Source organism: Emiliania huxleyi (assembly GCF_000372725.1).
Source record: "Emiliania huxleyi CCMP1516 unplaced genomic scaffold EMIHUscaffold_35, whole genome shotgun sequence".
NCBI lineage: Eukaryota > Haptophyta > Isochrysidales > Noelaerhabdaceae > Emiliania > Emiliania huxleyi.
In genome coordinates this window covers 604,564-629,266 of record NW_005199363.1, presented here as the reverse complement: position 1 = coordinate 629,266, position 24,703 = coordinate 604,564, and the positions used below count along the sequence as shown (strand labels likewise).

Here is a 24,703-nt window from a genome sequence, read left to right as displayed (position 1 = left end):
GACAGCTGCTTCATGCAGGTCTCCGTAAGTACTTCGCACTAGCTCATCACTCTCGGTCTGGGCGCAGCCCTGAGCGAGGCGACGACGACGCGGACCAGCGCCTGTGGCGCCGCGTGGCACCTCCGTGAACGGAGAGGTGTGTCTTCCGGAGGAGAGGAGGACTGTCGCATGAGAAAGAGGGGGTGCGAGGGAGGGAGGGAGGGAGGGAGAGCTACAGCAGAGAACAGAGAGCGCGAAGTGGGAGAAAGAAATAGAGGGGGGGAGAGGGGGGGGGGGGAGAGAGAGAGAGAGAGAGAGAGAGAGAGAGAGAGAGAGAGAGAGAGAGAGAGAGAGAGAGAGAGAGAGAGAGAGAGAGAGAGAGAGAGAGAGAGAGAGAGAGAGAGAGAGAGAGAGAGAGAGAGAGAGAGGAGACAGCACAACGCGCGTGAGAGAGAGGCAGAGAGCAGAGAGCTAGAGAGAGCGCCAGCTGGCGGCGCCGAGACACGCGGTCGCGTCAGCGACGCGCGAGGCGGGGATGAGCACAAAGTCGTCGGCAAACGTGGTGACGTACAACACGGGCACCTACGTAGGACATGTCTCGGACTGGACGTGTCCCGGACATGTGCAGCACGTGTTGGCGTACAGCACGGGCACCGCCGCGGCGGCGAGCGGCCCGGTGATTCGCTCGATCACGCCGACCGACTCGAAGCCGCTCTGGCCCTCGCAGACGCGCACCACTGCCCACTCGTTGGGGTCGACCAGCACGCCCTCGCGGGCGAGGAGGCACTCCAGCTCATCCGAGCTGCCGATCAGGCTCACGCCGTCAACAGCCACCGAGCACTGGCAAAAGCGCTCACCAACCGGGCGCGAGAAGAACAGGATGCGGAGGAGCGCATGGAGGTGCCTCGGCACGAGCGCGTGCGGTAAGAAGAGCACACGCACGCGTAGGTGCAGCACCTCCATCGAGGTACTAACCATCGCTGTCGAGCTGGGGGCCCTACCGCCGGGGGCCCCCGGGGGGCGCGAGTCAGCGTTCCAACTTTTTCTTCCGGGGTATGGTATGGCATAAGCGTGTGCCGCTCCCAGTCTGGTCGTTGTAGGTATGTCTGGTCGTGGTCGAGACCGAGGTGCCGAACTGAGAGGCACTACTGGTTCTCGAGGTTCTCGAGGTGGATATCCTTTGGCCGCGTTGGGTAGCGAGGATTGGTGTAACCCGAGCCACGGAGGCGTGTTTTCTGGCGGCCGACCGTCAGTGCACGGAGTTGCCACTTCTCCGACTGCCCCGGCTGGTTCCCGAGGTCGTCGGGTGTGACCCCTTCGTCCCCCGAGACCTAGCGCGGGTGGGTTGGAGGGGCCTCAGAAAGGCGCGCAAGCACGCCCTACGTCTTCCCCTCCTCCCCATCGGGCCGCATGAGCGGCCGCGCCTCGCAGATTCGTTTTCGCGCCTGGGTCAGGCGCGCGGGGCATCCCCCGGGTCGCTCGACCAGCGATCCGAAGAGTGGCCGCTATGCGAGGGAAAGAGCGGGGCCCTCGACGCCTCAGTCCGGCCCTCCGAGGGGGGAAGGGAAGTGCGGGGTCCCCACGGGCGCCTCAGTTCGGCCCTCCCGAGGGGGGGAGGGGAGCAAGGGGGTGGGGGGATCAGGGCGGTGGGGAGGGGTCTCGGTTTCTTGTGGCTAACACTTGCCTTTCGGGGAGGGGCCTCAGGAAAGGCGCGCATGCAGCCCTACGTCTTCCCCTCCTCCCTCGAGGCAGCGAGTAGGCAGCGAGAGGAGGTCTCGAGCGCCTATATGAAGGTATGTGAGGTGGTCGGGCGGGGCGGAGTGGGAATGGGTGGTCGGGCGGGGCGGGCGGGCGGGCGGGCGGGCAAGCGGGGAGAGGCGGGCGGGCGGGGCGGAGCGGGCGGGCAGGGTTATCGGGGGGATCGTGTCCACAATCAGCGGCAGCGGAGCAGCAGCCGCAGCAGCAGCTGCTGCAGCAGCAAGCAGCAGCCAGATTGCTGCCGTTGTCTGCGCCGCGATCCGCCGCCGCGCCGCCGCGCCGCCGCCGCCTGCGCTCGCCGCCGCCTCGTAGACGACTCCTCTCGCGCTCGGAGAGCCGCGCAGCGGGCCGCGAGGTTGTGGTCTGAGAGCAGCAGGGTTGAGATCCACAAAATCGGCCAAATTTGAGGTTGCTCGAGAGAGCCTGGAAATGGTCCCGCGCCGTTGCCCCGGTGCCGGCGCATCACGTCTCAGCCGCGATGGGCCGGTTCCGCCGCGCAGTCGAGCAGCATGAGCTCGGAGGCAACTTTGTCGACAAACTGGTCGAGCCAAAATTCGGCGAGGAAGCGGCACCGGCGGCACGCCGGGACGAATGCGGACTGATCACATTGTTCGGCACCGCGGCGGCGAGCCGCCGCGAGCCCACAGGAGAGCTGGGCGCCGCGGCACCAGACCGCGCCGCCAGCGAGGCGAGAGCACCAGCCGACCGGCCGTGACATGGCAGTTAGACGGCGGGACATGGATGAAATCGGTTTGGCACTGCTGGAGGCTACCACGGGCCACCGCTCGACTATGGCCACCGCCTTCGCTCGTCTAGCGTATGGGTACTCTCGAGGGGGGAGGGGAAGACGTAGGGCTGCATGCGCGCCTTTCCTGAGGCCCCTCCACCCTCACTACTCGCTGCCTACTCGCTGCCTCGAGGGAGGAGGGGAAGACGTAGCTACTGGGCCACGTAGCTCGTAGGGCGTGCTTGCGCGCCTTCCAACAGAGGCCCCTCCCCGAAAGGCAAGTATTAGCCTCACGCTGCTTGCAGCACCATGGCGATGGCGCTAAGAGGTTCCTCTTTTCCGCGCCCCCCCCGCAAGGCGCGCGATACACGGCTCTCGGGTTCCCTCGCCCCCCCGGGCAAGGGGGGGGGGGGCGCGCCTCGCAGATATTCGTTTCTCGCGCCTGGGTCAGGCGCGCGGGGCATCCCCCGGGTCGCTCGACCAGCGATCCGAAGAGTGGCCGCTATGCGAGGGAAAGAGCGGCGGGGGCCCTCGACGCCTCTGTCCGGCCCTCCGAGGGGGGAAGGGAATTGCGGGGACCGGGGTCCCCACGGTCGCCGTGCCCCCCGAGTTCGAACGATATGGTCCGAGTACGTGCCGAGCGAGCAGGCGAGGGAGATCGGAGACGATCGGGGAGCGCGATGCGCAATTGCCCTCGATGTTGACCCTCCCCCACCACCCCTCTCCCCGGACGACGCCGCTCTCGCATCTGCTATGGTCTCTCTCTCGATACACAACACGCTCGCCGACTTGGCAACAAGGATTGACTCCATCGCGCTAAGCGACGAACCTGCCCCCGCCCCTCGGGGCGGGGGCCCCCGCCCCCAGGCGAGCTTCCTCTGTGCCGCCCTCCAGCCGGAGGTGGCATCGTACGCCGCTTGCCTGCGGAGGGTACGGTCGGCCGCCGTCCCGCCGCCGGGGTGGTCCCCGCGCAGAAGCGCACAGTCACCTTGAGCTGTGCGCCGCCGTTATTGTTTTGCCAACCAGCACTCTAATGCAAAAAGCGACCCGTGACGAAAACGAACGCACACCAAACGCTAAGCGTGAGGACACGATTTCGAATTCGGAGGTGCATCTGAGCAAAATTGGGCCCGCTCAGGTGTGGAAAAAATTATTATAAGGGTCAATCTGCCGATTCGATCCGGAAGCAAGTCGACCATCGAGCGGCCGACGGCCGAAGTAAGCAGAGTAGATGAAATGGTCTAGCGGCAGCGTGCGACCGGCGACCCATACCCGTAGCACATTACCGGGGGAATAGACACAACAGATACGCACAACCGACGCCCGAAGTGCCAAGAAGGACGTCATCAGTACGAAACCTCAGAAGGCCATGGGCGCCGAGAGAACATTCCCTCGAGAGGACAAAGAAAAAGCCGTCGCACCCCCTCCTTGCGCAGTGTCCCCCGCTATGTGTCGCCGATTGGGGCACGCTATCCTGTGTAGTCAGGGCAAGCAGGGGCGAGGCGCACTCCCATCTCTCCTGTGTACGGATGGTGACTGTCCCTAGTCTCGGAGGGGGGCAAGAAGCTAAGAATATTTAATTTTTGCCAACCAGCACTCTTCAGGAACAGACTGCACAAAGATCCATCGCACGGGCGGGGACCTGTTCCTTTTCACCCATCTCACAGTTAGAGCTGTCAAACGTTAAGAGCTGAACAGTGTTGCTAGTGTTAACAGTAACAACAGAACAACAGTTGGGCTCCCCAACAACAGTAGCTAACGTTAGGCCGGCTGAACAACAATAAGGAATGCCTTGCAGTGACCCACGACGATCTCCAGCGTCCAGTGCGGGTAATACCCGAAAATACCTGGAAAATCCCGGGTATTCTCGGGTTTTACCCGGGGTTTTTGCCGTTTTCTGCTTGCTGGCCGCTGAACAACAGTAACAACAGTAACAAACAGTAACAGCATGGGCTGGGATGAACACTTGAACAACGTTAAGGATTTCAGCCAACAATAGTGCAACTGTTAGGCCCAAAGTTAACGTTTGACAGCTCTACTCACAGTAGAGAGTCTAGAGAGGTGTCGCCGTGTCCGTTACCGTTTGTATTTATTTATTTATTCAGGAACATAGGGTTAAAGCGCACAAAGGCACAATATGTAACACATGTGCAGCATGTTGTCATGTCTAACATCGTGCCTCCCGGCACGTCCAAAAACTCAACGATCAACTCGTTTCCTTTGTGTGTGTTCTATCCTTCTCCGAGTCCTCCATTGTCAAGCACTCCAGCAGTTTAGTGACCGACCTAGAGAGGAAGCCTGCCGGATCGATCTGCGTCGCACGCAAGGCCGCCTCCTGACGCGAGATCATCACCCGCTCCTCCTGGGTGATTCGGTGCCTGGGCGCCGCCTGCTCGACATCGGGTCGTGGGTCGCTCGAGGGGCCGCCCGAAGGCCCGGGCGGAGCAGGCGGAGGCGAAGGTGGCTCGAGCAGGCTGCGGGCCTCAGGGTCGGCTGCAGCAGCAGCCCGCTTCCACCTCGTATACCCCACGCCGGCCGAAAAGCCAGCCGATAGTGGAAGAGCGGTGCGTGCGAGCAGCACGCTTAGGAATGCCGCGTCCCCCGTGCGGAGGAGCATACTGGCCAGATTGGTCGCCCAGATGCCAATTGTGGCGCAGAGGTTCTTGCTTCGTACCGAGGTGTTGAGTGGCTGCACGCCGAGGAGGAGGCCGTAGGCGAACTGGCAGCCGACCGCAGAGACGGGCGCGTCGGCAAACGCGGCTAGCCCCAGAGCTGCAGTCGTTCCTTCCACGGGCCGGAGCGCATCAAAGAGGAGGGTAAAGATCGATGCCACGGTGGTGCCATACGTGATGGTGAGCGCGGCCCTGCGATAGCTGCCGTACGCCCTGGCCAGAGCATACGCGAGAACGACAGTGAGCATGAGCCCCCAGATGTTGACCTCCACTACGCTGTCGCCCTGGTTGCTTGCGTCGGACCGATAGCTGGCGAGAGCGTGCACGGCGCAGGAGCAAGCGACGGCGGCGCCGAGGGCGTGCTGACTGAACAGTGTTGCGCGGACATCCACGTGCCGGAAAAAGCCAGCTGTGGCCGGCGGCGAAGGCGGCATGGAGGGCGGCGGCACACTTGCCTCCGGATTCGGACGCGTCTGCAGCAGCGGCGGTGTCGCCGAGCCAGAGAGAAGCAGCTCGTCGAAGGTGCTGCCGCCCCCGAAGTGCCACGTCATCTCGTCGGGCCCAAGCGGCGGCGGCGTGCCGGCCTCGGCGAGCGGGCCGAGAGCGAACGAGATCTCCGCGAGGAAGGGCTCGAGGCCGGCCTCCAACGCAGACCCAGACGCCTCGCCCGCCTGCGCCGCCGCCGCAAACCCCTCGACACGCCCCTCGGCTGATGCGGTGCGAGCCTCAGGGGTGTCGCGCTCGGGCGGCGGGGCCGGCGAGAGAGGAATCGCAACGGCCGACGGCAGAGCCAAATTTCTCCTGAGCGTGCGGCCGACCGTGAAGGCGACCCAGCCGTCGGAGGCGGACAGCGCGGCGGCCTCGGCAAGGCCGGGCAGCGGGACCGGAGACTCGTCCTTAAGGATTACGAGCCTCGGGCCCGAGCAGTCGGACGTCTGGTTCACGACGCGGTGCGCAGGCCAGCGCGAGGCTGGGGATGGCTCGTTCCAGAAGCCGGGCCCGTGGCTGTTGGCGATCTCGCCGGAGCCCGCGCCGATGGGCATGCGCACCCTCGACGCCGGCACAAACACGCCCCGCTGCCGGCAGCGCCCGCAGAACTTCTCGCTAAAGGCGGCCCTCGACGCCTGCGGAGGCAGCGCCTCGCAGCCCAGCGCGCCGCCCGAGACGACGTCGCCCCAGCACTTCTCCGTGTAGCGCGTGCGCTTCGGGGGTGGAGCGTCGGAGCTGGCGGCCTCGCGGGCCGGGGGCCTCGCCTCTTCCATCAGCCCTGGGCACCGCGAAGGCGCCGCCGCCCCTTCGCACGAACCCTCCTCCGCCTGCTCAGCTGCCTCGGCCGGTGTGGGCGGTGTCGGGGGAATCAAGCCCGCAGCAGGCGCTGTCGGATGCGCCGTGCCCGCCGCGCTGAGAAGCCACGCCAGCACACGCTCGGGATCTGCCAACGCCTGCTCGGCTGTCATCACAGCGGCGAGCCGAGGCACGCGTGTGATCGATTCGCGGCATCCTGCGAGCAGCGCAGCGCTGTGATGTTCGCGGCGCGTGGCGTACTCGCTGCGGAGCTGCTCGAGTTCTTGCTCCACATCGGTCAGCTCTTCGGCAGCCTCGCGGTCCTCCTCCAGCTCCCTGACCTTCGCCGCCTCCCGCTCCAAGGCGGCGGCCAGCCTCTCCTCGTCTGCACGCTGGTGAGCAGCGGCGGCTTGCCGCAGCGCGACGAGGCTGCCCGGCGCCGCGGGGTTCATCGTGCTCTGGTGGCTGGTCTGGGCTGGCTGGGCTGGTCTGGGTCTATGGGTCTCTATGGCCGAGGATCACCCGAGATACTGGGTATTCGAGACCTCGAGACGCCAACAGCGACGCGAGCGTCGCGCGATAACGCGCCGAGTTTTCTTTTTTTACTGAACTCGGGGGCCGGCACAAACGCCCAGCAGGAGACGGGCAGCGCATGAGTGGAAGCGCATGAGGGCAGCTTGACGCACGGCTTGGCCCGGCTATGCGGACGAGCGTGAGGCCAGGTGACGCGGCCCACCCTCATCCTACACGCAGCAGTCGCTCCCCTCGTCCCGCTCTCGCTAAACCGCCCTCCATTCCGCCGGTCTCTCATGTCCACGACTCCGATTCCGGCGCGCAGGAATTGATCCGGGCGGAGCCCTGAAACATCCGCTCTGCCCGCCGACTGCGGCCGACTTCCGCCTGGAGCGGCTCCAGCCCTTTGGCGCCGTCGTGCACGGGCTGCCAAACCTCGCTGGCCACCGGCCGACGGCGCGAGTCCTCGCCTGCCTCGCCGACGCCGCAGCGGAGCACGGCTACCTGGTCTTTCGGAACCAGTCTCTGCCAGGCACGGCGCTGCGTGCGGTGAGCGAGTACTTTGGCGGGCTTGCCGCCGAGCACACCTGCCACGCCGCCGCCGCGCACTGCGATATCCTGCGGCTGTCAAACCGGGAGGAGCACGGAGTCGTGCGAGTCGGGCCGCAGTGGCACGCCGACGGAAGCTTCGAGCGGCGGGTATTCTCGCACGTGCTCTTCCACGCGCAGGCCGTGCCCCGCGTCGGCGGCGGGACCGAGATGTCCCACCTCGCCGCCGCCTTTGACGCCCTGCCGGCGGCGCAGCGGGAGGCGGCGGGCCCGCGGGAGACAGCGACCGCGCGCCACGAGCTCTCTGTTGAGCCCGGTCACGTCCTTCCGTAGGCGTGGAGCCGGCTGGCGACTGTCAACGCCTACTCCGGCGCCGTCCACCCGCTCGTCCACCTCCACCCTCGCACAGGCCGCAGGACGCTCTTTGTCCACCTCGGCCAGACGGGCGGGCCGCCCCAGAGAGAAGGGGCCGCCGGCGAGCCGCCCGGAGAGGGGAGGAACCCTGTTTGGGGGCGAGCGTAGGCGCCGTCGTGCGCTGGCCGACCGCCCCATCGCTCCCGGCGCCGCCCCTCGAGGCGATGGACCCGGCCGTCGCGCCGAGCGCCGCGCTCGGACACCGGCTGCTGGGCCGCGGGGCGGTGCGCCGGCTCGCGGGGCAGCTGGAGGCGCTGCTCTCGTCGGCAGCGCCCGCACCGCAGCTGATGACCTCGCCGGACGAGCGCGCGCCTCCTCACGCCTCCTCGCGGCGGAGAGCAGGCGCCGCACCGCGCGCACCACACCTACCGCCGGCACGACCTGCTCCTCCTCGACAACCTCGCAGTGTCGCACCGCGCGGCGAGCGGCGCGCACGACGCGTCCGCCGCGGCCGGCCTGCGCGTGCTCCACCGCACCACGCTGCGAGGCAGGCACTCGCTCGACCCGCCGCCCGAGTCCGGGCTCGCGCCCTTCGCGTACATCTGGGGCGCGTGCCCCGCCGGCTTGGGCGCGCGCGGCGGCGTGTGGCAGGCGTCCGACCACTGGGGCGTGGGTTTCCGCTGGAACGGGACGGCGCCCATGCGGAATTGAGTCGGCGCGACGCAAGTCATAATCATTCCCCAGAGGGGGATCATACAAGATCCCTTCAAGGCAAAAGACGGAGATTTGCGGGATGTGATAGATCTCACTATAGAATCCGACAACGACGGGCAGCGAGAGCTGCAGCATGGCCGGAGGAAGGTGTATGGGGGTGAGTGAGTGAGTACACATGTATGGGGGTACAACTGTATGGGGTATGGGGGTCTGGGGGTACATAGTGGGCACCATTGAGGTCAACATGCCGCTTTCGCGCAGCGCGGGGATGCTGCTGCTGCCCGTCGGCTGCTTCTGCAGCGCCTCTGGCTTGCTGTTGATGAAGGCGGCCGGCGACAGCCGACCGGACCTCCCACCGTGGCGGAATCCAAAGTGGATTGCGGGGTTCGTGCTGCTCGGCATCCTTGCAACAGTCGTCGAGGTGGCGGTCCTCGGGGTCCTGCCGCTCTCGGTCGTCGCGCCCTTCGCTGGCCTGACCATCGCGTTCTCGTTGCTCCTGGCTGCCAGCGGCCTGCTCACCTCTCCAGCAGAGAGGCTGGAGCGCGCGGACCTCGCGTGCATCGCTTTGGTTCTGCTGGGCGTGACTCTCGTATCCACATTCGGCCCGCACGAGGAGAGCGCGCCTTCGCTGCCCGCACTCCTGGCGGCGTATACGCGCCCGCGCTTTGCGCTCTTTGCTGCCGCTGCCTTGATCACCGCGGCTCTCGTTCTCTCCAAGAGCGTCTGCGGAGTCAGCGACAAGTCCTCGGTGTTGCCGCTGATCTCCGCCTTCGCCGCGGCGGCCACTGGCTGCATCTCCCAACTGATGCTTAAGGTCGTCTCGACCACCGCCTCTGCCTTCCCCGCGACTGCCGTGCCACTCGCGCTGGCGCTCCTCGGCCTCTGCGTCTCGGCGCCGCTGCACCTGACCCTCCTCAACCGTACTCTCGTCGGTGCGGCTGTGGCGCTCGCCGTGCCGGCCTACCAGTTCTTGCTCATCGTGTGCACCACGTCGGCCGGCGGCATCCTGCTCGACGAGTTTGAGTCTCTGTCTTCGGGGGACCTCTGGGCATACGCGTGCGGGGTGGTCACTGCGACGGTCGGGCTCGTCGGTCTCTCGTACTTCAGCTCGGTCGGCGCGGAGCCGGGGGGTGACGAGGAGGGCAGCAGCGATGAGAGCGACAAGGCTGCTCTCGAGCTAGAGCGCGGAGCGGAGGGCGGGAGTGGCCATTCGGGAAGTACGTCGAGCGACGCCGCCGAGTCGGCCACGAGCTTGCCGCCCCGCCCCATGCTCTCGCAGCTGCGAGGAGATCGCACCCAGGGGTCTATTCTGAGGGGCCGGCTGAGCCGCAAGTCGCTGACGTCGGGAAGGCACTCGCTCGTGGTCGGCTCGTTCGGTGCTGGCCTCGGCTCCGTCGCAGCGATCTCCGACTTGCGCCTCAGCCTAAGCCCCAAGCTTTCCCAGTCGCGCCCAAACACGTGGAGCACGGGCCTCTCGATCGATGCTGTGAGCGACGTAGACACGCCCTATCTGGAGAGAACCGTGTCAAGCCATCGCAGCACCACGCGGTCCGCACGTACCGCCCACATCCCCTCCACCGCTGAGAAGGCGCAGATCGACCGTCGGGCCGCGTAGTCGTCGTTAAGGAGCGGTTTTTGGAGCCGTACGAAGAGGTCCCAGACGGGCGAACATGCGGTTTTTCGATGACCACGCGCGATGTGGTATCTTCTTTTTGCTAAAAACGGGCCGCCTAGTGCAACATCACTAGTACAACACGTAACCACACTTAGAGCTCCACAGTAGATGTTTTTGACGAGCGCCGACGGCGTCACGGTCGCCGGAGTGGACGCACTGCACACACACTGTGACCGTGTCGTGGGTGTGACAGTGCGCGACACAACCGTCGGCGCCGCGCTATCGCGGCGCCCCGCAGTCTACACACCGCAGGCGCACCCCTGAAGGCGCCATGAGCGCGCAGGCACATAGCAGCGCCGCGCCAAAAGGTCATTCCCTCTTTGGTCCGCTCACCTGCAAAGGGCAAAAAGGTGTAGTTTGTGACGATCAGTGCTGGCGGAGGCCTCATCGCCGCGAATGTTGCCAGTCACGGCGGGATCTGACGTCGCGTTCGAGGTGTGCATTGGCGGAGGGGTCGCAGGGCTGAGAGAGGCAGAGGCAGCAGGCGGGTGGTGGGGCGGCACCTGTTGCTGCCATGGGCAGCGCCGAGCCGCGGCGGAGGTCGCTCCGTAGTTCTGCGTTGAGCCGCACGAGTGCGTCGACCCGTCGCGAGGTGCCTGCGCGGGGGTGATGTCGCGCCGATAGCTGAGTAGGGATCCCTACGCGCGGCGTGAGCGGGCTTTGCGCGAAGGGGCGGCGCGAGAAGGCGAGCCGACGGGCACGCCGGTGTTCGGGCACCGCGCGCGGCGGCTGCAGCGAGCCGGCGGCTGGCGCGGCGAAGGCGGGCAGCGTCGCGGGTGGCGCCACCGGCTCGAGGTGGGGTCCTGAGGTGGCTTCAGCCTGGTCCGCTCGAGCGGCACGCCCGCCGCAGCCGCGAACAGCCACCTGTGGGCGGTCACCGGGGTGGCGGTCAAGCTCGCGACGGGGTGAATCTGGTGCGTCTAGTATCACTGGTGGGCTGGGTGTGCAGCAGCATCGCTCAAAAAGAGGCAAAAAACTCGACAGCTACTTTGAGTGTCAGCTCTCTCGACGCACCGTCCTCGGGCCCCTCGAAAAGCTGGCTGGTGGTCGCGCGAGGCGCGTCGGCGCCGCTCCAACTGGTGCGGCACCTCGGCTGGGTCCATCGGCACGAGGCCCGCCGCGTCGGGGAGCCCCGCGAGCGTATGTAGCCCCACCCCATACGCTTGACGCCCCGCCCCAGATCGCGCTGTTTGGTAGGAAAAGACGAGGCGCCAAGGGGGGGGGGGGGATCAGCGACGGCGTCTTAAAATTCTTGTGTTTTCCCCGCTCTCAAAGACGGCACTCACCTGTGATGCCTTTAGCCCGGCCTGTGACGCTGGCGCTGGTCGCGCGCTCGAGTGGCCTCTGCCTCAACATCACGGTCGACGGCGACGGCGAATGCTCGACGGCCGACGCGCGCGCGGACGCGACGCTCGCGGGCCGCTGGCAGCCGCGCGCGCCGTATTTCAGCGCCGCGGACCTCGCCGGCAACGCCACGGCGTCGCCGCCGTACGCGGGCGTCGGCGACGAGTGGCTCCGGACGGCGTGCGCCTTCCGCGAGCCTCCGCACGACTGCCGGACCCACTCGGCCGCGGCCGCGAACCGCAGCGCCGCGCTCGCGGCGCGGCGCGTGGAGCCGGTCGCGGGCTGCGCGCTGGGCGGCGCGCTCGCCGCGGCGCGCGGAAACGAGACGGCGGCGGTCCTCGCGGCGCTGCGGCGAGCGAGGCGCCTCACGTTCGCGGGCGACTCCATCTCGCGGCAGCACTTCATCGAGGTCGTGTGCAGCGTCATCGACGAGGTCACCGACGCGAAGCTCGTGTGGCGCAGCGTCAACGATACCTTTAGCAACTGCCCGTCGGACGCGAGCTACCGCAGCGAGCGCATCGCGTGGGCGTCGCCGCCCCGGGGGCACCGCTGCCAGATCGCGCGCGCGTCCGCGACGCTCCGGTCGGGCGGCAAGCTCGAGTACCTCGGCGACAGACCCGAATTCGGGCTCGACCAGCCGGGCGTCCACGTGATCAACGTCGGCATGCACCACGGCACGCGCGCCGAGCACGAGAGCGCCGTGAAGCGCGTCCTCGCGGCGATCGCCGCCGCCGCCCGCGAGGCGCGCGGCGCGAATCGCTCCGCGCCGCTCGTCGTGTGGCGGGAGACGACGCCCGCGCATTTCATGCGCCTCGGCCCCGACGACAACGGCTCGTGGAAGCGCCCGGACGACGCGGAGCAGGCTCGGCGCTGCGACGGGAAATCGACATACTGCTGCCGACCGCTCGACGCCGCGACCGCGGCGCGGCAGAACTGGCGCAATCGCGTGGCCAACCCCCTCCTCCGCGCGGCGGGCGTGCCCGTGTTCGCGACCTACGACGCGCTGGTGCCGCAGTGGGACGCGCACGTGAACTTCCCGCGGAGGAAGGACCGGTACCAGATCGACTGCGTGCACTTCTGCTCGCCGGGCGTGCTCAGCGATCTCTGGGTCGGCCCCTTCTTCCTGTGGCTCGGCCGATACCTGGCGGTGTCGGAGCGGTCCTAAGATGATATGTGTGTGTTTGGCCGCGAAGTTGAACGAATCCACCTATTTTGGATCACTGTTAGGACCTAGCGCGCGACACCACCTCGTCCTTCGGCGGCCCGTGGGCCCAGCTGGGGTTTTCGCCACTGACGACCACGAGGCCGATTCGATCCGATAATAATTTTTTCCACACCTGAGCGGGCCCAATTTTGCTCAGATGACCTCCGAAATTCGAAATCGTGTCCTCACGCTTTGCCTTGGTGTGCGTTCGTTTTTCGTCCCGGGTTGTATGCGCGGCGGTGGTGGGAATGGATATGGCGGCCGTGGCGGCTGTGGGGGAGGCTGGGGTGGAGACGGCGGCCGTGGTGGCGGCCAGGGTGGAGGAGGGGGCGGCAGCCAGGGTGGTGAGGGCGGCGGCGGCGAGGGCGGCGGCGGCGACGGATGCCGTATCGCCTCGAGGCCATCGGCAGTGGGAGCAGCGCGGGGCTGCAGCAGCTTGGCGGCGTCGGCGCGGCCGTACGCCGAGCGAGCGTAGGCGGTGGCCGCCTCTTCGGCGGTGTCGAAGGAGCCGAGATGGACACGCTTGCCGGCACCCTGCACCTCCGCCACGAACTTCTTGCTGCGGCGGCTGTAGCTCACATTCTTGTAGCCAGTCGTGCTGTTCTTGAGGGTTTCTGGGATCAGCACAACGCCCTCTGACGACGCGGTCCGCGGCGGGGCCATCATGCATTCATGCAACGCACGTAGATTCGCAAGTTTGACAATTGGGATTCGTATTGGAGTAAAACAAGGCTGCGAGTGGCCTGAACATTTGCCAGGCAATCATCTGTTTTGGCGAGCACAAAAAGAAAAATACGTAATGCGTAATGCGTATGCGTGATACGTAAGGGGGGGGGGGGGCTCGGGGGCGCGCGGGGCGAGATACATAATCCGGAAACGTGAGACGTGGTACGTAAGGCACCCGCCGCGCGGGCCATTGCACCGTCCCCGGGGCAAAGCTTTGCGGTGAAAAGGACGTATGCGTAATGCGGATACGTGATACGTCGAAGACGCCCCGCCCTCCGCGGGCCGCGGCGCACCGGCGGAGATCCATAATCCGTATACGTGACACGTGGTACGTATGAGGCAACCACAGGGCCATCGCACCGCCACGCACGCGATGATTACGTGTATGTATTGACGTTTTCTATTTATTTTTGAAGGGGGGGGCGTTCGACGGGCTGCGTAATGCGACGCATTTGGACTGGCAAGTGACGTACACGCACCGAGTTTACGTATTCCCGAGAGGGCGTAATGTGATGCGTATGCATATGGGCCTCCGTGCATATGCGTAGCAGTACAGAGCACGATTGGCCTTCGAAGCGACGATGGCACGACCACCGCCCTGCTTCCTGACCGGGCAAGGAGGGGCCTACTCCCGTTCCGCGAGGAACAGGAGGTCTCCCCCCCCTCCCCCGGCCTGGGCAGCGACGGGTGGACGGCAGCCCCTTCGAGGTTGGCAGGCGAGCCAGTTCAGTCTCAGCCACACGCCCCCCGCGTCTGTACTCCACCAAGTCAAGGTGAAAAGATCTTATCAGCCAGCCGGGCAGGGCAGGCGGGCAGGCAGGCGGGGTCAGGGAAGACTATTCCAAGACTCGCGAGAGATGCCACACGCCCCTCGCGCGAGGCAGTTCGCAGAGCACCTCCTACCCACGCGAGGTTAGCAGCCACCCCTCGCAAGACTAGGGGGCGGCCCCTCACACGACTGCCCAGTGGGCCCAGGGATGGCGGTGGCGAGTCACTCCGGAGCAGAATAGAGGTGCGCACGAGGCAGGTGGCACAGCACGGCCCACCCCCTTCCACCCCCCCTCGCCCTTCGCAGCCTCTCCCCCCTCCCCCTTCCCACTGCGCGGTACCTAGAATACCTATACCCAACTCCCCACGATAAACCAGTGAGACCCTTCCCGACCCCGCGAGCACACACCGCGTCTCCGAGACGATACAAACACCTCTCGAGCATGACAGCTGGCTCGCTGACGTCCTCGCTGCGCCCCTCCTCTGCAGGCGCACCGAGGAGTGGTGTCGAGCATCCACCACGCACACACCCACGCACACACATTCTGCCCAGCGAGACGCGCCGACGCATCGCTCTCGCCGACGCCAAGAAGCCGACGGCGCAGCACGCGGGGAATCAGGACCTCGTCGACGTCTTCTGGGTCCTCGCGGACGCCACCTTCAAGGCGGAGCCGGAGAACGCCGGCACCAAGGGCTCGGCTTACCGCAAGGCGGCGCAGGCGTTCGCCGCCTGCGCCTTTGCCGTCACCGCCGAGACGGTCAGTATCTCTGGGGAGAAGAAGCTCGCGAATGTCGGCAAGGCTCGCGAGGGACTAGCCTGGCCCTTGCCCCGCCACCTCGTGTGTGTGGAGAAGTTTACCTTCCCTTCCCTTACCTTAAGGCGTCCTTCGAAAAGATGGCCGCCTTCCGAGCGACGGGCTCCATCCCGAAGCTTGTGGCGTACCAGGCGACGCTCGACGGTGCGGACAGTTCAACAACGCCGACAGCGCAGGTCGCGAGTGCGCCGCCGGCAGCGCAGCCGACAGCGCCGCCGGCACGGCCGACAGAGTCTGCAGCGTCGGCAGCGCAGCCCGCAGCGCCGGCAGGGCAGCGGGGTGCGGGCAGTGCGCCGCCCACGGTTCCCCTTGCACCTGGCGCGACTCGAGTCTGGCTCGGCACCGCGCCGGCGCGCGGCAGGCGACCGTCCTGCTCCTAGACGCGGAACACGTATTCTTCTCTCCCAACCAGCACTCGAGAGGACGAGGGAACACGTACTCCGCTGTATTCCGCTGCATCCCACTGTCCTCCCCTCCGTTGTCTCCACGCGGTGCTCTGAATACGCTGCACGAGACCGTCTCCCCGCCCCGAGGTATGCGTATTCAACACGTAAGCCGACCATCGCAGACACGTGCCGAGATTACCCGAGATCACCCGAGATTACCCGAGATTACCCGAGATTACCCGAGATTACCCGAAGCTGGTAGGCCGACCATCGCAGACATGTGCCGCTTCTGCGTCGCGCGCCGGCGGCTCTGCGCGTACTGCGACCAGCACAACGCCAACGAGCGGGAGGGTCGCATTGTCCACGCCATCCCCCTCGGAGGGCTGGGCTGCGGTGTCTGCGGCGAGTGCGAAGACTGCCGGGCCGCATCAGTCGTGCCGGGCGAGCGTGCTGTGTACGTGTCTCCGCTCCTGCTCAAGGGCAGGGGGGGAGGGAGTGACTTGCCCCACCACCCTCGCTGCTTTGCGGAGCACATGATGGTGGACTATTCGCCCCGCGGGCCCGCCGAGGGCAGTCTCAGACTGGTCGCCATCTCGCTCAAGCACAACGGCGAGGTGCAGCAGTAGATGTGCCGCTTTGTTGTGCGGCAGGCTAGAGGCAGAAGTCGTGCTCTTGTCTCGCCAACCAGCGCTCGAGAGGCCGCGTATTCAACTGTGTTCCGCTGCACTGTATTCACTGTCTTCCTGTCCGTTGTCTTCACGCGGTGCTCTGAATACGCTGCACAAGACCGTCTTCCCGCCCTGAGGTATGCGTATTGAGCGCGCAGGTGCAGCAGGCCGCGTGTGTGCCTCTGCTGGAGGCGCGCACCTTCCTTGCGTCTCTGTGGGCTGCCTGCGCCGCCGACGGCCGCCCCCTGCTGGGCGAGGAGGGGCCCTGGAGAGAGGACGGCCCTTTGGCGGCGTCTCTGTTTGGCGACCGCGCCATCGTTGCGCCGGCGCAGCGCGCGTGGGCCATCGACGCTCTCGAGGGGGCTGCGGCGCCCGCCTCGCCGCCGCCCGCGGCAGGACGGGGCTGGGCGAAGCGCGACTGGACGAGATTCGTGGCGGAGGAGAGGGACGGCCCGCTGTCGCCGGCCGGGAGGCACGGGCAGATGAAACGCGCCGCGTCGCGCGACCTCTTCCCGAAGTACTACCCGATTCACTGCCCCGGCGGGGCGTGCGGCAGCGGCCGTGGCGCCACGGCCGCACGGGCCGACCGCGGTCTCCGCCAGCCGACGCTATCCTTTTCCGTCATGTCGTGATCTTCTCACCGATCGATCACCGACGGATCGGCGTCGTTGTGGCATGCGTGGCGCGGCGCGCCCCGCGGCCGCGCGGCCCCTGGGATACGTTGTCACGTACGTCTACGTGGTTCAGGTAGCTGAAATAGGGTATTGTGTACACCTCTCGGCTATCATGGGCCAAGTGTCGTTGTGAGACTCTTTTCATTTCATTGTTTTCATAGGTTGACGCACACTGACGTGATGTGCATCAGCTCTCGCACGAGCAGCTCGACTAGCAGGTGGCCGTCGGCCTTGTCGTAAAACCACTCGTTCTCCGCGTCCCAGTCGTAGTAGCGCGGGCCGATCAGAGGCGAGAAGAGCAGCACGCGCCCGTCCGGCAGCGCCTCCAGCCCGTACTGCCCCTTCTCACCGAGTTCGAGCAGGATCTTGCCGTCGGCGTCGAGCGACGGCTCAAAGGTCTCCGACGGCGTGGCGACGGCCGCCGCCTCCTTGGCATCGACCAGCGCAGCGTAGATGGTGTCGATGCAACGCTGTGCGGGAGGTCGAGCCGCGGCGCAGAAGCAGCGCTCGGCAGGCATGCGCGGGCGGAGAAGCAGCGGTGGCGGCAGTTTAAATGCGGCGGCGGATCGCTGCAACGAGCTTGCTATTCGTCGCGGCAGTGCGTACGAGCGGAGTGAGCAGCGATGGGCGCTGGTGCGAAGGTGAGAGCGCAGCCGATGTGCATGCATGTGTCAGGAGATAGCGGCCGCGACTCTCTCGAGGTCTCTGGCCCGGTGGTGGGTTCCTGCTCGTAAAAAGAAACCACGGTCCAGAGAGGTTCCTCCCCTCAGCGTTGCGTTTTTTCTCAACCCGCGTGCCTCTGCACATCCGTTCACGTGCACGGAGCTTCTTGAGCCACCCACCCACCCACCCACCTAGCGGCGAGTGCAGCGGCAACACCTTCATCGACGACGAGGTGCTCACACAGAGGGCCGGCATGAGCGAGGCGGATCTCGACAAATACCGCGTCTCGCGACTCGTGCCGCTCATGCCCGACTTCTACGTGGGCGACCCGGTGGCGCTGGAGAAGTACGTCGACGGCGCGCGAAAGATGCAGGGGATGGTCGGCGCATTCACGTCCGCCTTCAAAAAAGTAGATAGGCGAGCCGTTGTCGATCTGTTTAGAGTGCATAGAAAAGCATGTAAAGCTAAAAAGCAATCCCCCGAACCCCGTAAGATACGTGTTCCTTCGTGGGCGCGTCTTCACACCTCACACTAAGGTTGCGCAGCCTCCAAAATCCACGCAATCGCTTTCCGAAAGCTCGCCGATCCCTGCGGCTGCGCGCTGCGGTGAGCGCTGTGTGGTCGCCGCAGACTGGCTCCCCAACTTGACGGCAGCATGGAGACGTGTGATGCCTCCCACCATGCGCCATGGCCACGGCCGATGCTGCCGTCAAGTCATCGACGTGCGAGGCTCAGATTTACATTAGTTAGGACGCTGCGCACCCCCTCTACTCATTAGTGCTGCGTGCGCAGCGCCAGCGGCCAGCGCCGCACCGCCAGAGTCCGCCGGCGTGACACGGCGTGTCGTCTTTGAGGGACGGCGTAACTTTTAGAGAAGAGACTCTTAACTTTTATGTGCGTGAGAGTACGTACGCTGTCTCGATACCGACGACTACATCTTCATTGACTCCCCTGTGCGCCTGATACTACCTGATACTACCTTGCGCTTTTGTGCATGGGATTCTGTATATTTGAACGCAAGGCGTGTCTTTCAGTTGCTCGATTCCTCCTGCGTCCGTCTTGTAGGTGCTCCCACCACCTATTTTGCCAGTGGGTGACGTAGAGCCCGGGAATGGGCTCTTTGGGAGCCTTCGCCTCTTCGAGCAGTTGCCCAAGATAGCTGGGCGTGATCTTGGAGAAGTTGTGTGGGAGGCGCACCACTGGAAAGCCGTCAAACAGCCGCTGGTCCATCCAGGGCAGCACCACCACCACGGGAATGCTGCCCATGGCCAGAGTTTCCCACGTGCGGAACGCGTCGTACCCCACGCCAGGCGGAGACAGCACAAATCGGTGCTCGCCGGTTCTTCTGGAGGACCTGCTCAAACTTGACACGTTCGAACACCGGATCAACGAGGGCCGCAAACTCCGCGGAGCTCAGGTGCTTCAGCAGCTTCAAGCGAGTGGGCTTTATGGATGGCCCACCAGGAGAGTGGACACGAGCCTCACCTGCGTACATCAGCACCTTTGAGGAGCGGCCAGACCAGGCTCGAACACGACACGGTTGTAAGGGGCCCAGTGATGCGACGCTAGCCCCAGTGGCATTGGATAGAAGACATCTGGACGCGCAGTGTGTGCCAAGTTGTTTGTATAGCACGCTTGCATATTCGGCAACCACTTCATGAGCTTGTCCTGAGTGCTACCATGGAGCTGGCCATCGGCATTGACAAAGATCAGCACAAATTGTACGGTGCCCGGGTGGAAGGCGAGGCTTTGCAGACGCTCAAACAGCTGCGGCTCGCACATCTCGCTGCGCTCAGCAAAAATCACTTCAAGCCCTCCCTCGAGCGAGAGAGCCTTGACCGTCTCATTGACCTCCTTCCAGCAATGCGGAGCTCCCAGCGACGAGCGGTACCGGAACATGCCTCTGGTGGATGCATGTAGGTACGCCTCGGCGCTGACCATGAGTGGCTGCACCGCCATCCCATCAGTTCGCCTCACGTTGGGAGCGCCCCCCGTTGGCTCTACGTTGCGCGTCAGCACGTGTGCCATTGCCTTGCGGCCCGAGCTGGCAATGTAAGCACGCGCACCCAGCGGGCCGGATGATTGGCATCGGGTTGCGGGCAAGAGAGCCCTAGCCCTGTCGGAGTGGGCTGGAGTGCAACTTCGGACGCGTCTACACTGGCAGTCACTGCCCAAAACTCTGAGAGCGGGAAAACTTGCCGCGTGCGTCCGCTTCTACAGACCACTGCTGACCATGCCGGACCCCTGGGAGCATTACTTTGCGGACGTCTACGGCCAACAGCACGCCAAGGTGCTTGCGGCAGACCCTCCCTCGCTCGGCTGGTACTACCTCTCTGCGCCCTTGGCCAGGCCCGTGAAGGTGTGGTACGTGGGATGGCCACAGGCCGCGTCCTCGAGTAATCTGGAAGGGGTCTTCACCAAGATCCAAGCCGGCGACGGCTTTGTGAAGCTGTACGAAGAGCTCGGCTTCTTCTTCGTATCGGCGGCGGAGCCGCGCGCAATGGTGATGCGAGGCGGTACGCACTGGGTCGAGGTGCTCCGCCTTGCACGCGGGAGCAAGGCAGCAGGTAGAGGAGCACGTTCCACCGCCCTGTGCTCGCTGCACGAGAACGACCGCACCGGCGTTTGGTACTATGCCGCACACGGCTCTGGCTTCTACCTCGACCTGGGACGGGTGTTAGACCATACTTGTTCGCATCCTCCGGAAGGAGCCCAGCGTGGCGTCGCACGAAATGCCTCGCTGGATTCTTTGCGGCTTCGGTGCGACGGGAGAGAGGACGGGGAGCGGTGTCAGGCGCGGGAATGCATCGACCCGACGCTCAACCTCAACGTCGAGAGCGGTAGCGGTGGCATCAGCACCTGCGCCGAACGCAAAAGATGGAGCTCCGGCGAGTTGAGCGACGTGAGCCCTCCGATGCTCGCCTCTCTCAGCGCGCAGGCACTGCTACACCGGACGCCTCGCCTCTCATCAGCCGAGCGGCTCGCCCTCCCGTTTGAGAGCCTCGTGAGGTGGCCACCAAGAGTGTACCGCTCTATGTACCGCAACCTCTCTCGCACGGCCAACCTCAAGGAGGTTGTTGACCTTCGGCCGCACGGGACTCCCGCCTGCACCAAAAACGCAACGGCCGTTACGGGGTGGACGTGCGCCTGGTGCGACCGGCTCGACACCCTGCTGCCGTGCGGTGGCGCCTGCCCACAGGCCAGACCCCCGCCTTCGATCCCCATCCCCCGGCGCACTCCGCCGTGCGGCGCCTCCACTCAGTACATACGAACGGGATGGGAGGCCTCGGGCGGCCGGTGCGCTGAGTGCTCGAATGACGCCCGGCGCTGGTTGAATTGTGGCCCGAGGCAGGAGCCGTTCGCGGCGCACGCCAAGTCGACCACACTCTTCAACCGGACGTGGCCCGCCTCTGTGGTGGGTCGGTGCTTGCACGCCGACGGCTCCTACTCGAGCCTGAGGACACCCAGCCTCCAGCTGATGCTAGCAGAGGTGCGAGCGCGCGGCGCCAGAGGCGAGTGCCCGCAGGCCTACTTTTGGTGGCCTCCGGAGGAGGGGGTGAGAAGGCGGTAGGCACGAGGTTTTTTTGAGTACATGAAGAGTCGTAGACTAGTACACGGCTCACTACGGTAAGGTAAGGTAAGGTAAGGTAAAGCCGTAAGGTAAACTTCTCCACACACACGAGGTGGTGGGGCAAGGGGGGGCAACCCTCGCGTCTCCACGTCTGACGACAGGAGCCCCACGGCGGCATTCAAAGTGCAAGGCAGAAAGAGAGTGAAATGAAAAATGTAATCGTTACATACTCCTATCTCAAAGCTCACTGTCACAAGGCGGGGCAGCCCCTCGCCATGGGCGGCAACAACACGGACCCCTCCACCTCTGCCCCGTCGCTCTGCCGCGTGGAGCGGAAATGGCCGCACTCGCTGACGACCACGCGGTGGACGGCCCCCACGAATGTGACGAGGAGCGCCTTGTCCGCCTCCGCCTCCGAGAAGGACTTTGACGAGGGCGGCTCGGGGGTGTACTCCCCGAAGCCCCACGGAGTAGACAGCAAGCCGCCGCCTGCTCACAGCTGCAGCCGTGAAGACCGTCAAGTCACGGGCAGCGCCGTCGCGGAGGAGGGCCGGGCCGCCAAGGAAGGCCATCGGCGGAACGCCTGCCCACGCCCAGGGCCCCCTGCCGCTCACCTTGAGGACGGCTGGGTGGGAGGCGTGCCCCGGGTCTGCCCAGCCTTGCGCGCGACGCGCGGCTGCCTGCGGGTCGGGGTAGGGTTAGGGCTAGGGTTGGGTTAGGGTTAGGTTTAGGGACAGGGCAAGGGGTAGGGTCAGAAGGCTGCCTGCGGGGCGAGGCAGGGTTAGGGCTAGGGTTGGGTTAGGGTTAGTATATAGGGATAGGGGTAGGGTCAGGGGTAGGAGTAGGGTTAGGGCGAGGGTTGGGGTTGGGGTTAGTTTAGCTCGGCTGCCTGCGGGTCGAGCTCCCCCTTGCCTGTTCACAACAGTAGCTGTGAAGAGACACCTGTGGCGACGCCGGCAGATCGGGCTCTCGCCCTTACCCAAGTCCGAGCCGAGCAAGCCTCCGCGCGGGTAGGTGAAGGCGGACGGCGCAGTCGCCGAGTCGAATGTGAGCGCGTAGCTCTTCCCTCCGGCGCAGAGCGTGAGCTGCACAGCCCGCGGCCCGTCCGCCCGCCACGTGCCGCGGCCCCACTCGCTCTGCACGCGTCCGCGCGAGAAGAAGAGGAGGCCGCGGTGCCCGCCAATCACCCACGGCCCCGCCAGTGGAAGAGCTCGCTCCAGCTCGCTCATCGCAGAGCCGCCGCCGCCGCCGCCGCCGCCGCCGCCGCCGCCCCAGTCGGAAGTGCCGCCGCCAAAGCGGCCGCCGTACGCCTCGCCGAGCTGCTGCGTGGCCTCGTTGAAGGCGCGCCACCAGACCTAACTCGTTGAGGATCGATGATCACTTCTGAACTCGTGCGTGGCCTCGCTGACCGCTCGCCAGCAGCACCCACGCGCACTCGAGCGCACAGTGCGGGGGCGGCGCCAGCTGCTTCGGAGGCAGGGCGCCAAAGTAGTGCCGCTTGTCGAGCGACCACTCGCCTATGCGACGGCGGGCGGGAGGCTCCTCGACGGCTCCCGGCCGCGGTGCGGGCTGCGCCTAACGAGACCACTCTCCGACAGCGCCGACGACGGGCACTCCGTCGACGGAGTACTCGACGCCGAAGGTGTAGTGGTAGATGTACGGGTCCTGAGTGAGAAGGAATGGCTTCCTCGTCAATAGCCAGCCATGAGTCATGTGTGTGGTGGCAGATGCACGGCTCCTGATGAAGAAGTAACAATGAATCATGCTTGGTTCACAGCAGGTGTAGTGGTAGACGCACGGCTCCTCGGCAGTGAGGTTCTGGCGCCACGACGCGGAGGGCTCGATCTGCAGCTGCTGCCAGACATAGTTCTTGACGCCTAATCAATCGATCATCAGTAATAATGAGGGGTCGATCTGCAGCTGCTGCCAGACAGAGTTCTTGACGCCAAGCGCGGCGCACGCGATGGAGTAGCCCCACATCTCGAGCACCCACCTAATTAATGGTTAATCAATACTTAATCGGGCCTCATTAACTCTTCATTAGCCCCACATCTCGAGCACCCACCCCAGCGCCGCGTCCGCCTCGCGGTCCCGCTTCAGCCGGACCGACAACTCGAGCCATAGCGGCGCCAGCCGCTTGAGCGTGTCAACGTGCATGATGGCCGGCGACGGGCCAACCGGCTGCACGTCGCGGTGGTCGCCTTGGTAGTATCGCCGCACGACCGCCGCCTGCCTCTCCGGCGCGGCAGACATGTACGGGAAGAAGAATGCCACGTTCAGCGCCGGGGTCGCTCGGTTGGGCAGATCCCGCAGCAGGATGTGGTCTGTCTCTGCAATGTAGACGTAGTCCTCAGGGACCATCGCCCGCCACGCGTCCGTCTTCACCATCTGGGCGATCGTCCAAGGGCGGTTGATCACCTGGATAGGGGTAGGGGTAGGGTTGGGGCTGGGGTTAGGGTTGGGGCTGGGGTTAGGGTTGGGGTTGGGGTTAGGGTTGGGGTTAGGTTTACGGTTAGGGTTGGGGTTGGGATCTGGGTTAGGGTTAGGGTTAGGTTTACGGTTAGGGTTGGTCACCTGGAAGCCCCGCGTCTGGTCCGAGCCGGCCTGCTCGACAAGAAGGAATGACTGCATGAATGAATGAACGAGTGAACGAATGTTGACTGGCCCACGCCGGCCTGCTCGAGAGGAGCTCATTGGTTGATTGATTGCGTTAATTCACGACTCGGTGAATGAATGAATTGCTGCTGGCTGGTCCGAGCCCGCCTGCTCGACGACGATGGTCGGGATGGTGTCCATCAGCGAGTCGCCCCTGCCGCCCGCTGAGGCGAGGATGCGCGTGAACCTATGTCGTCAGTTACGCCAATAGGAGGGCGGGAAGGCGGTGTGTGCAGTGTCTTCAGAGCACCGCGTGAGTACGAGAAAGACGAACGCAGTGAATGCAGTTGAACACAGTTGAATGAGTGTCCTCTCGAGCGCTGGTCGGGAGACAAGAGCACATCTTCCGCTTCTGGGGCCCTGCACCCGCTCATCTCGCTGCACGGGTTTGCGGCGACCACCTGCGCGAGATCCGCCGAGATTGAGAGGGAGGTAGAGGGGAGAGCGGGTCGCCGCGCGCGGGTCGGCGGCGTCCACGAGTGCAGCCGAGGAACGATGAGCTTTTGGGAGACTGGGTAAACTGGTGAGACGGAGTTGTGCGGAGCCGGAGCATGCCGTGGCGTACACCACCTTGCGGTAGTGGTAGTGCATGATGCGCGTCTGCCACTCCTGGTACAGGCTTGCCTGCGCCGTCAGGAGGACATGGAACGGGCGGCGGCCCGGCGGGCAAGCCTGTCCCGGCACGACCCTCTTTCGCCAGCGCAGGTCCGACGGGTCGGCGCTCTCAGCATCCGGGACCGGCAGCCAGTTTGGAGACCCGTCCTCGAGCTTGGTCGGCGAGAGGGTGGGAGGCGGGTAGCGCGCCGCGTGGTCGTCGTACGCTGCGCGCCAGGCCGCGTCGAAGCGGGACGGGCCGGAGGGCCCACCGCTGACCGTAGCCGAGTCGAGCAGGCGATTGTAGACTGCCATTCCTTCGCGGTGGGAGAGGCCATGCGGCATGGCCGTGGAGGAGGCGGCGGAGGCTTCGGAGGAGTTGGCGGCAGAGGCTTGGTGGGCCGTGGCCA

At 65.5% G+C, this 24,703-nt stretch overlaps 11 protein-coding genes across 11 annotated transcripts; 5 read left to right on the top strand and 6 right to left on the bottom strand.

Moving 5' to 3' along the window:
* Positions 1-450: 450 nt before the first annotated feature.
* EMIHUDRAFT_208496 (hypothetical protein) lies at positions 451-942 on the bottom strand (the record flags this gene model as incomplete). Its single annotated transcript, XM_005772938.1, has 2 exons — positions 451-561; positions 634-942. The coding sequence occupies 2 exons, from the start codon at positions 940-942 to the stop codon at positions 451-453; spliced, it is 420 nt and encodes a 139-aa protein (XP_005772995.1).
* A 939-nt stretch (positions 943-1,881) lies between these two features.
* Positions 1,882-2,475, bottom strand: EMIHUDRAFT_355144 (hypothetical protein). Its single transcript, XM_005772937.1, has one exon. It carries the CDS (start codon positions 2,453-2,455, stop codon positions 2,207-2,209), a length of 249 nt encoding a protein of 82 aa, XP_005772994.1. The 5' UTR covers positions 2,456-2,475; the 3' UTR covers positions 1,882-2,206.
* Positions 2,476-4,670: 2,195 nt separating this feature from the next.
* Positions 4,671-6,872, bottom strand: EMIHUDRAFT_101887 (hypothetical protein; the record flags this gene model as incomplete). Its single annotated transcript, XM_005772936.1, has 1 exon — positions 4,671-6,872. One exon carries the CDS (start codon positions 6,870-6,872, stop codon positions 4,671-4,673), a length of 2,202 nt encoding a protein of 733 aa, XP_005772993.1.
* Positions 6,873-7,120: 248 nt separating this feature from the next.
* On the top strand, positions 7,121-8,547 carry EMIHUDRAFT_208493 (hypothetical protein; the record flags this gene model as incomplete). The annotated part of the gene is made up of 5 exons (XM_005772935.1): positions 7,121-7,142; positions 7,259-7,632; positions 7,816-7,869; positions 8,058-8,120; positions 8,413-8,547. The coding sequence occupies 5 exons, from the start codon at positions 7,121-7,123 to the stop codon at positions 8,545-8,547; spliced, it is 648 nt and encodes a 215-aa protein (XP_005772992.1).
* Positions 8,548-8,752: 205 nt separating this feature from the next.
* On the top strand, positions 8,753-10,269 carry EMIHUDRAFT_208492 (hypothetical protein; the record flags this gene model as incomplete). The annotated part of the gene is made up of 2 exons (XM_005772934.1): positions 8,753-10,045; positions 10,177-10,269. 2 exons carry the CDS (start codon positions 8,753-8,755, stop codon positions 10,267-10,269), a joined length of 1,386 nt encoding a protein of 461 aa, XP_005772991.1.
* A 2,523-nt stretch (positions 10,270-12,792) lies between these two features.
* Positions 12,793-13,436, bottom strand: EMIHUDRAFT_208489 (hypothetical protein; the record flags this gene model as incomplete). The annotated part of the gene is made up of 2 exons (XM_005772933.1): positions 12,793-12,859; positions 13,234-13,436. The coding sequence occupies 2 exons, from the start codon at positions 13,434-13,436 to the stop codon at positions 12,793-12,795; spliced, it is 270 nt and encodes an 89-aa protein (XP_005772990.1).
* Positions 13,437-14,627: 1,191 nt separating this feature from the next.
* Positions 14,628-16,958, top strand: EMIHUDRAFT_435877 (hypothetical protein). The gene is made up of 5 exons (XM_005772932.1): positions 14,628-14,644; positions 14,757-15,067; positions 15,148-15,449; positions 15,731-16,082; positions 16,295-16,958. Exons 3-5 carry the CDS (start codon positions 15,163-15,165, stop codon positions 16,766-16,768), a joined length of 1,113 nt encoding a protein of 370 aa, XP_005772989.1. The 5' UTR covers positions 14,628-14,644; positions 14,757-15,067; positions 15,148-15,162; the 3' UTR covers positions 16,769-16,958.
* EMIHUDRAFT_355136 (hypothetical protein) lies at positions 16,942-17,403 on the bottom strand. Its single transcript, XM_005772931.1, has one exon. The coding sequence runs from the start codon at positions 17,326-17,328 to the stop codon at positions 16,966-16,968; it is 363 nt and encodes a 120-aa protein (XP_005772988.1). The 5' UTR covers positions 17,329-17,403; the 3' UTR covers positions 16,942-16,965.
* A 323-nt stretch (positions 17,404-17,726) lies between these two features.
* EMIHUDRAFT_208486 (hypothetical protein) lies at positions 17,727-18,345 on the top strand (the record flags this gene model as incomplete). The annotated part of the gene is made up of 2 exons (XM_005772930.1): positions 17,727-17,970; positions 18,266-18,345. The coding sequence occupies 2 exons, from the start codon at positions 17,727-17,729 to the stop codon at positions 18,343-18,345; spliced, it is 324 nt and encodes a 107-aa protein (XP_005772987.1).
* A 2,922-nt stretch (positions 18,346-21,267) lies between these two features.
* EMIHUDRAFT_355134 (hypothetical protein) lies at positions 21,268-22,037 on the top strand. The gene is made up of 2 exons (XM_005772929.1): positions 21,268-21,728; positions 21,938-22,037. Exons 1-2 carry the CDS (start codon positions 21,320-21,322, stop codon positions 21,970-21,972), a joined length of 444 nt encoding a protein of 147 aa, XP_005772986.1. The 5' UTR covers positions 21,268-21,319; the 3' UTR covers positions 21,973-22,037.
* A 456-nt stretch (positions 22,038-22,493) lies between these two features.
* Positions 22,494-24,353, bottom strand: EMIHUDRAFT_53548 (hypothetical protein; the record flags this gene model as incomplete). The annotated part of the gene is made up of 7 exons (XM_005772928.1): positions 22,494-22,583; positions 22,659-22,809; positions 23,095-23,490; positions 23,714-23,733; positions 23,817-23,886; positions 24,066-24,100; positions 24,267-24,353. Coding segments are annotated over 7 exons (849 nt in total), but the record flags the coding sequence as incomplete, so codon positions are not given.
* Positions 24,354-24,703: the final 350 nt, after the last annotated feature.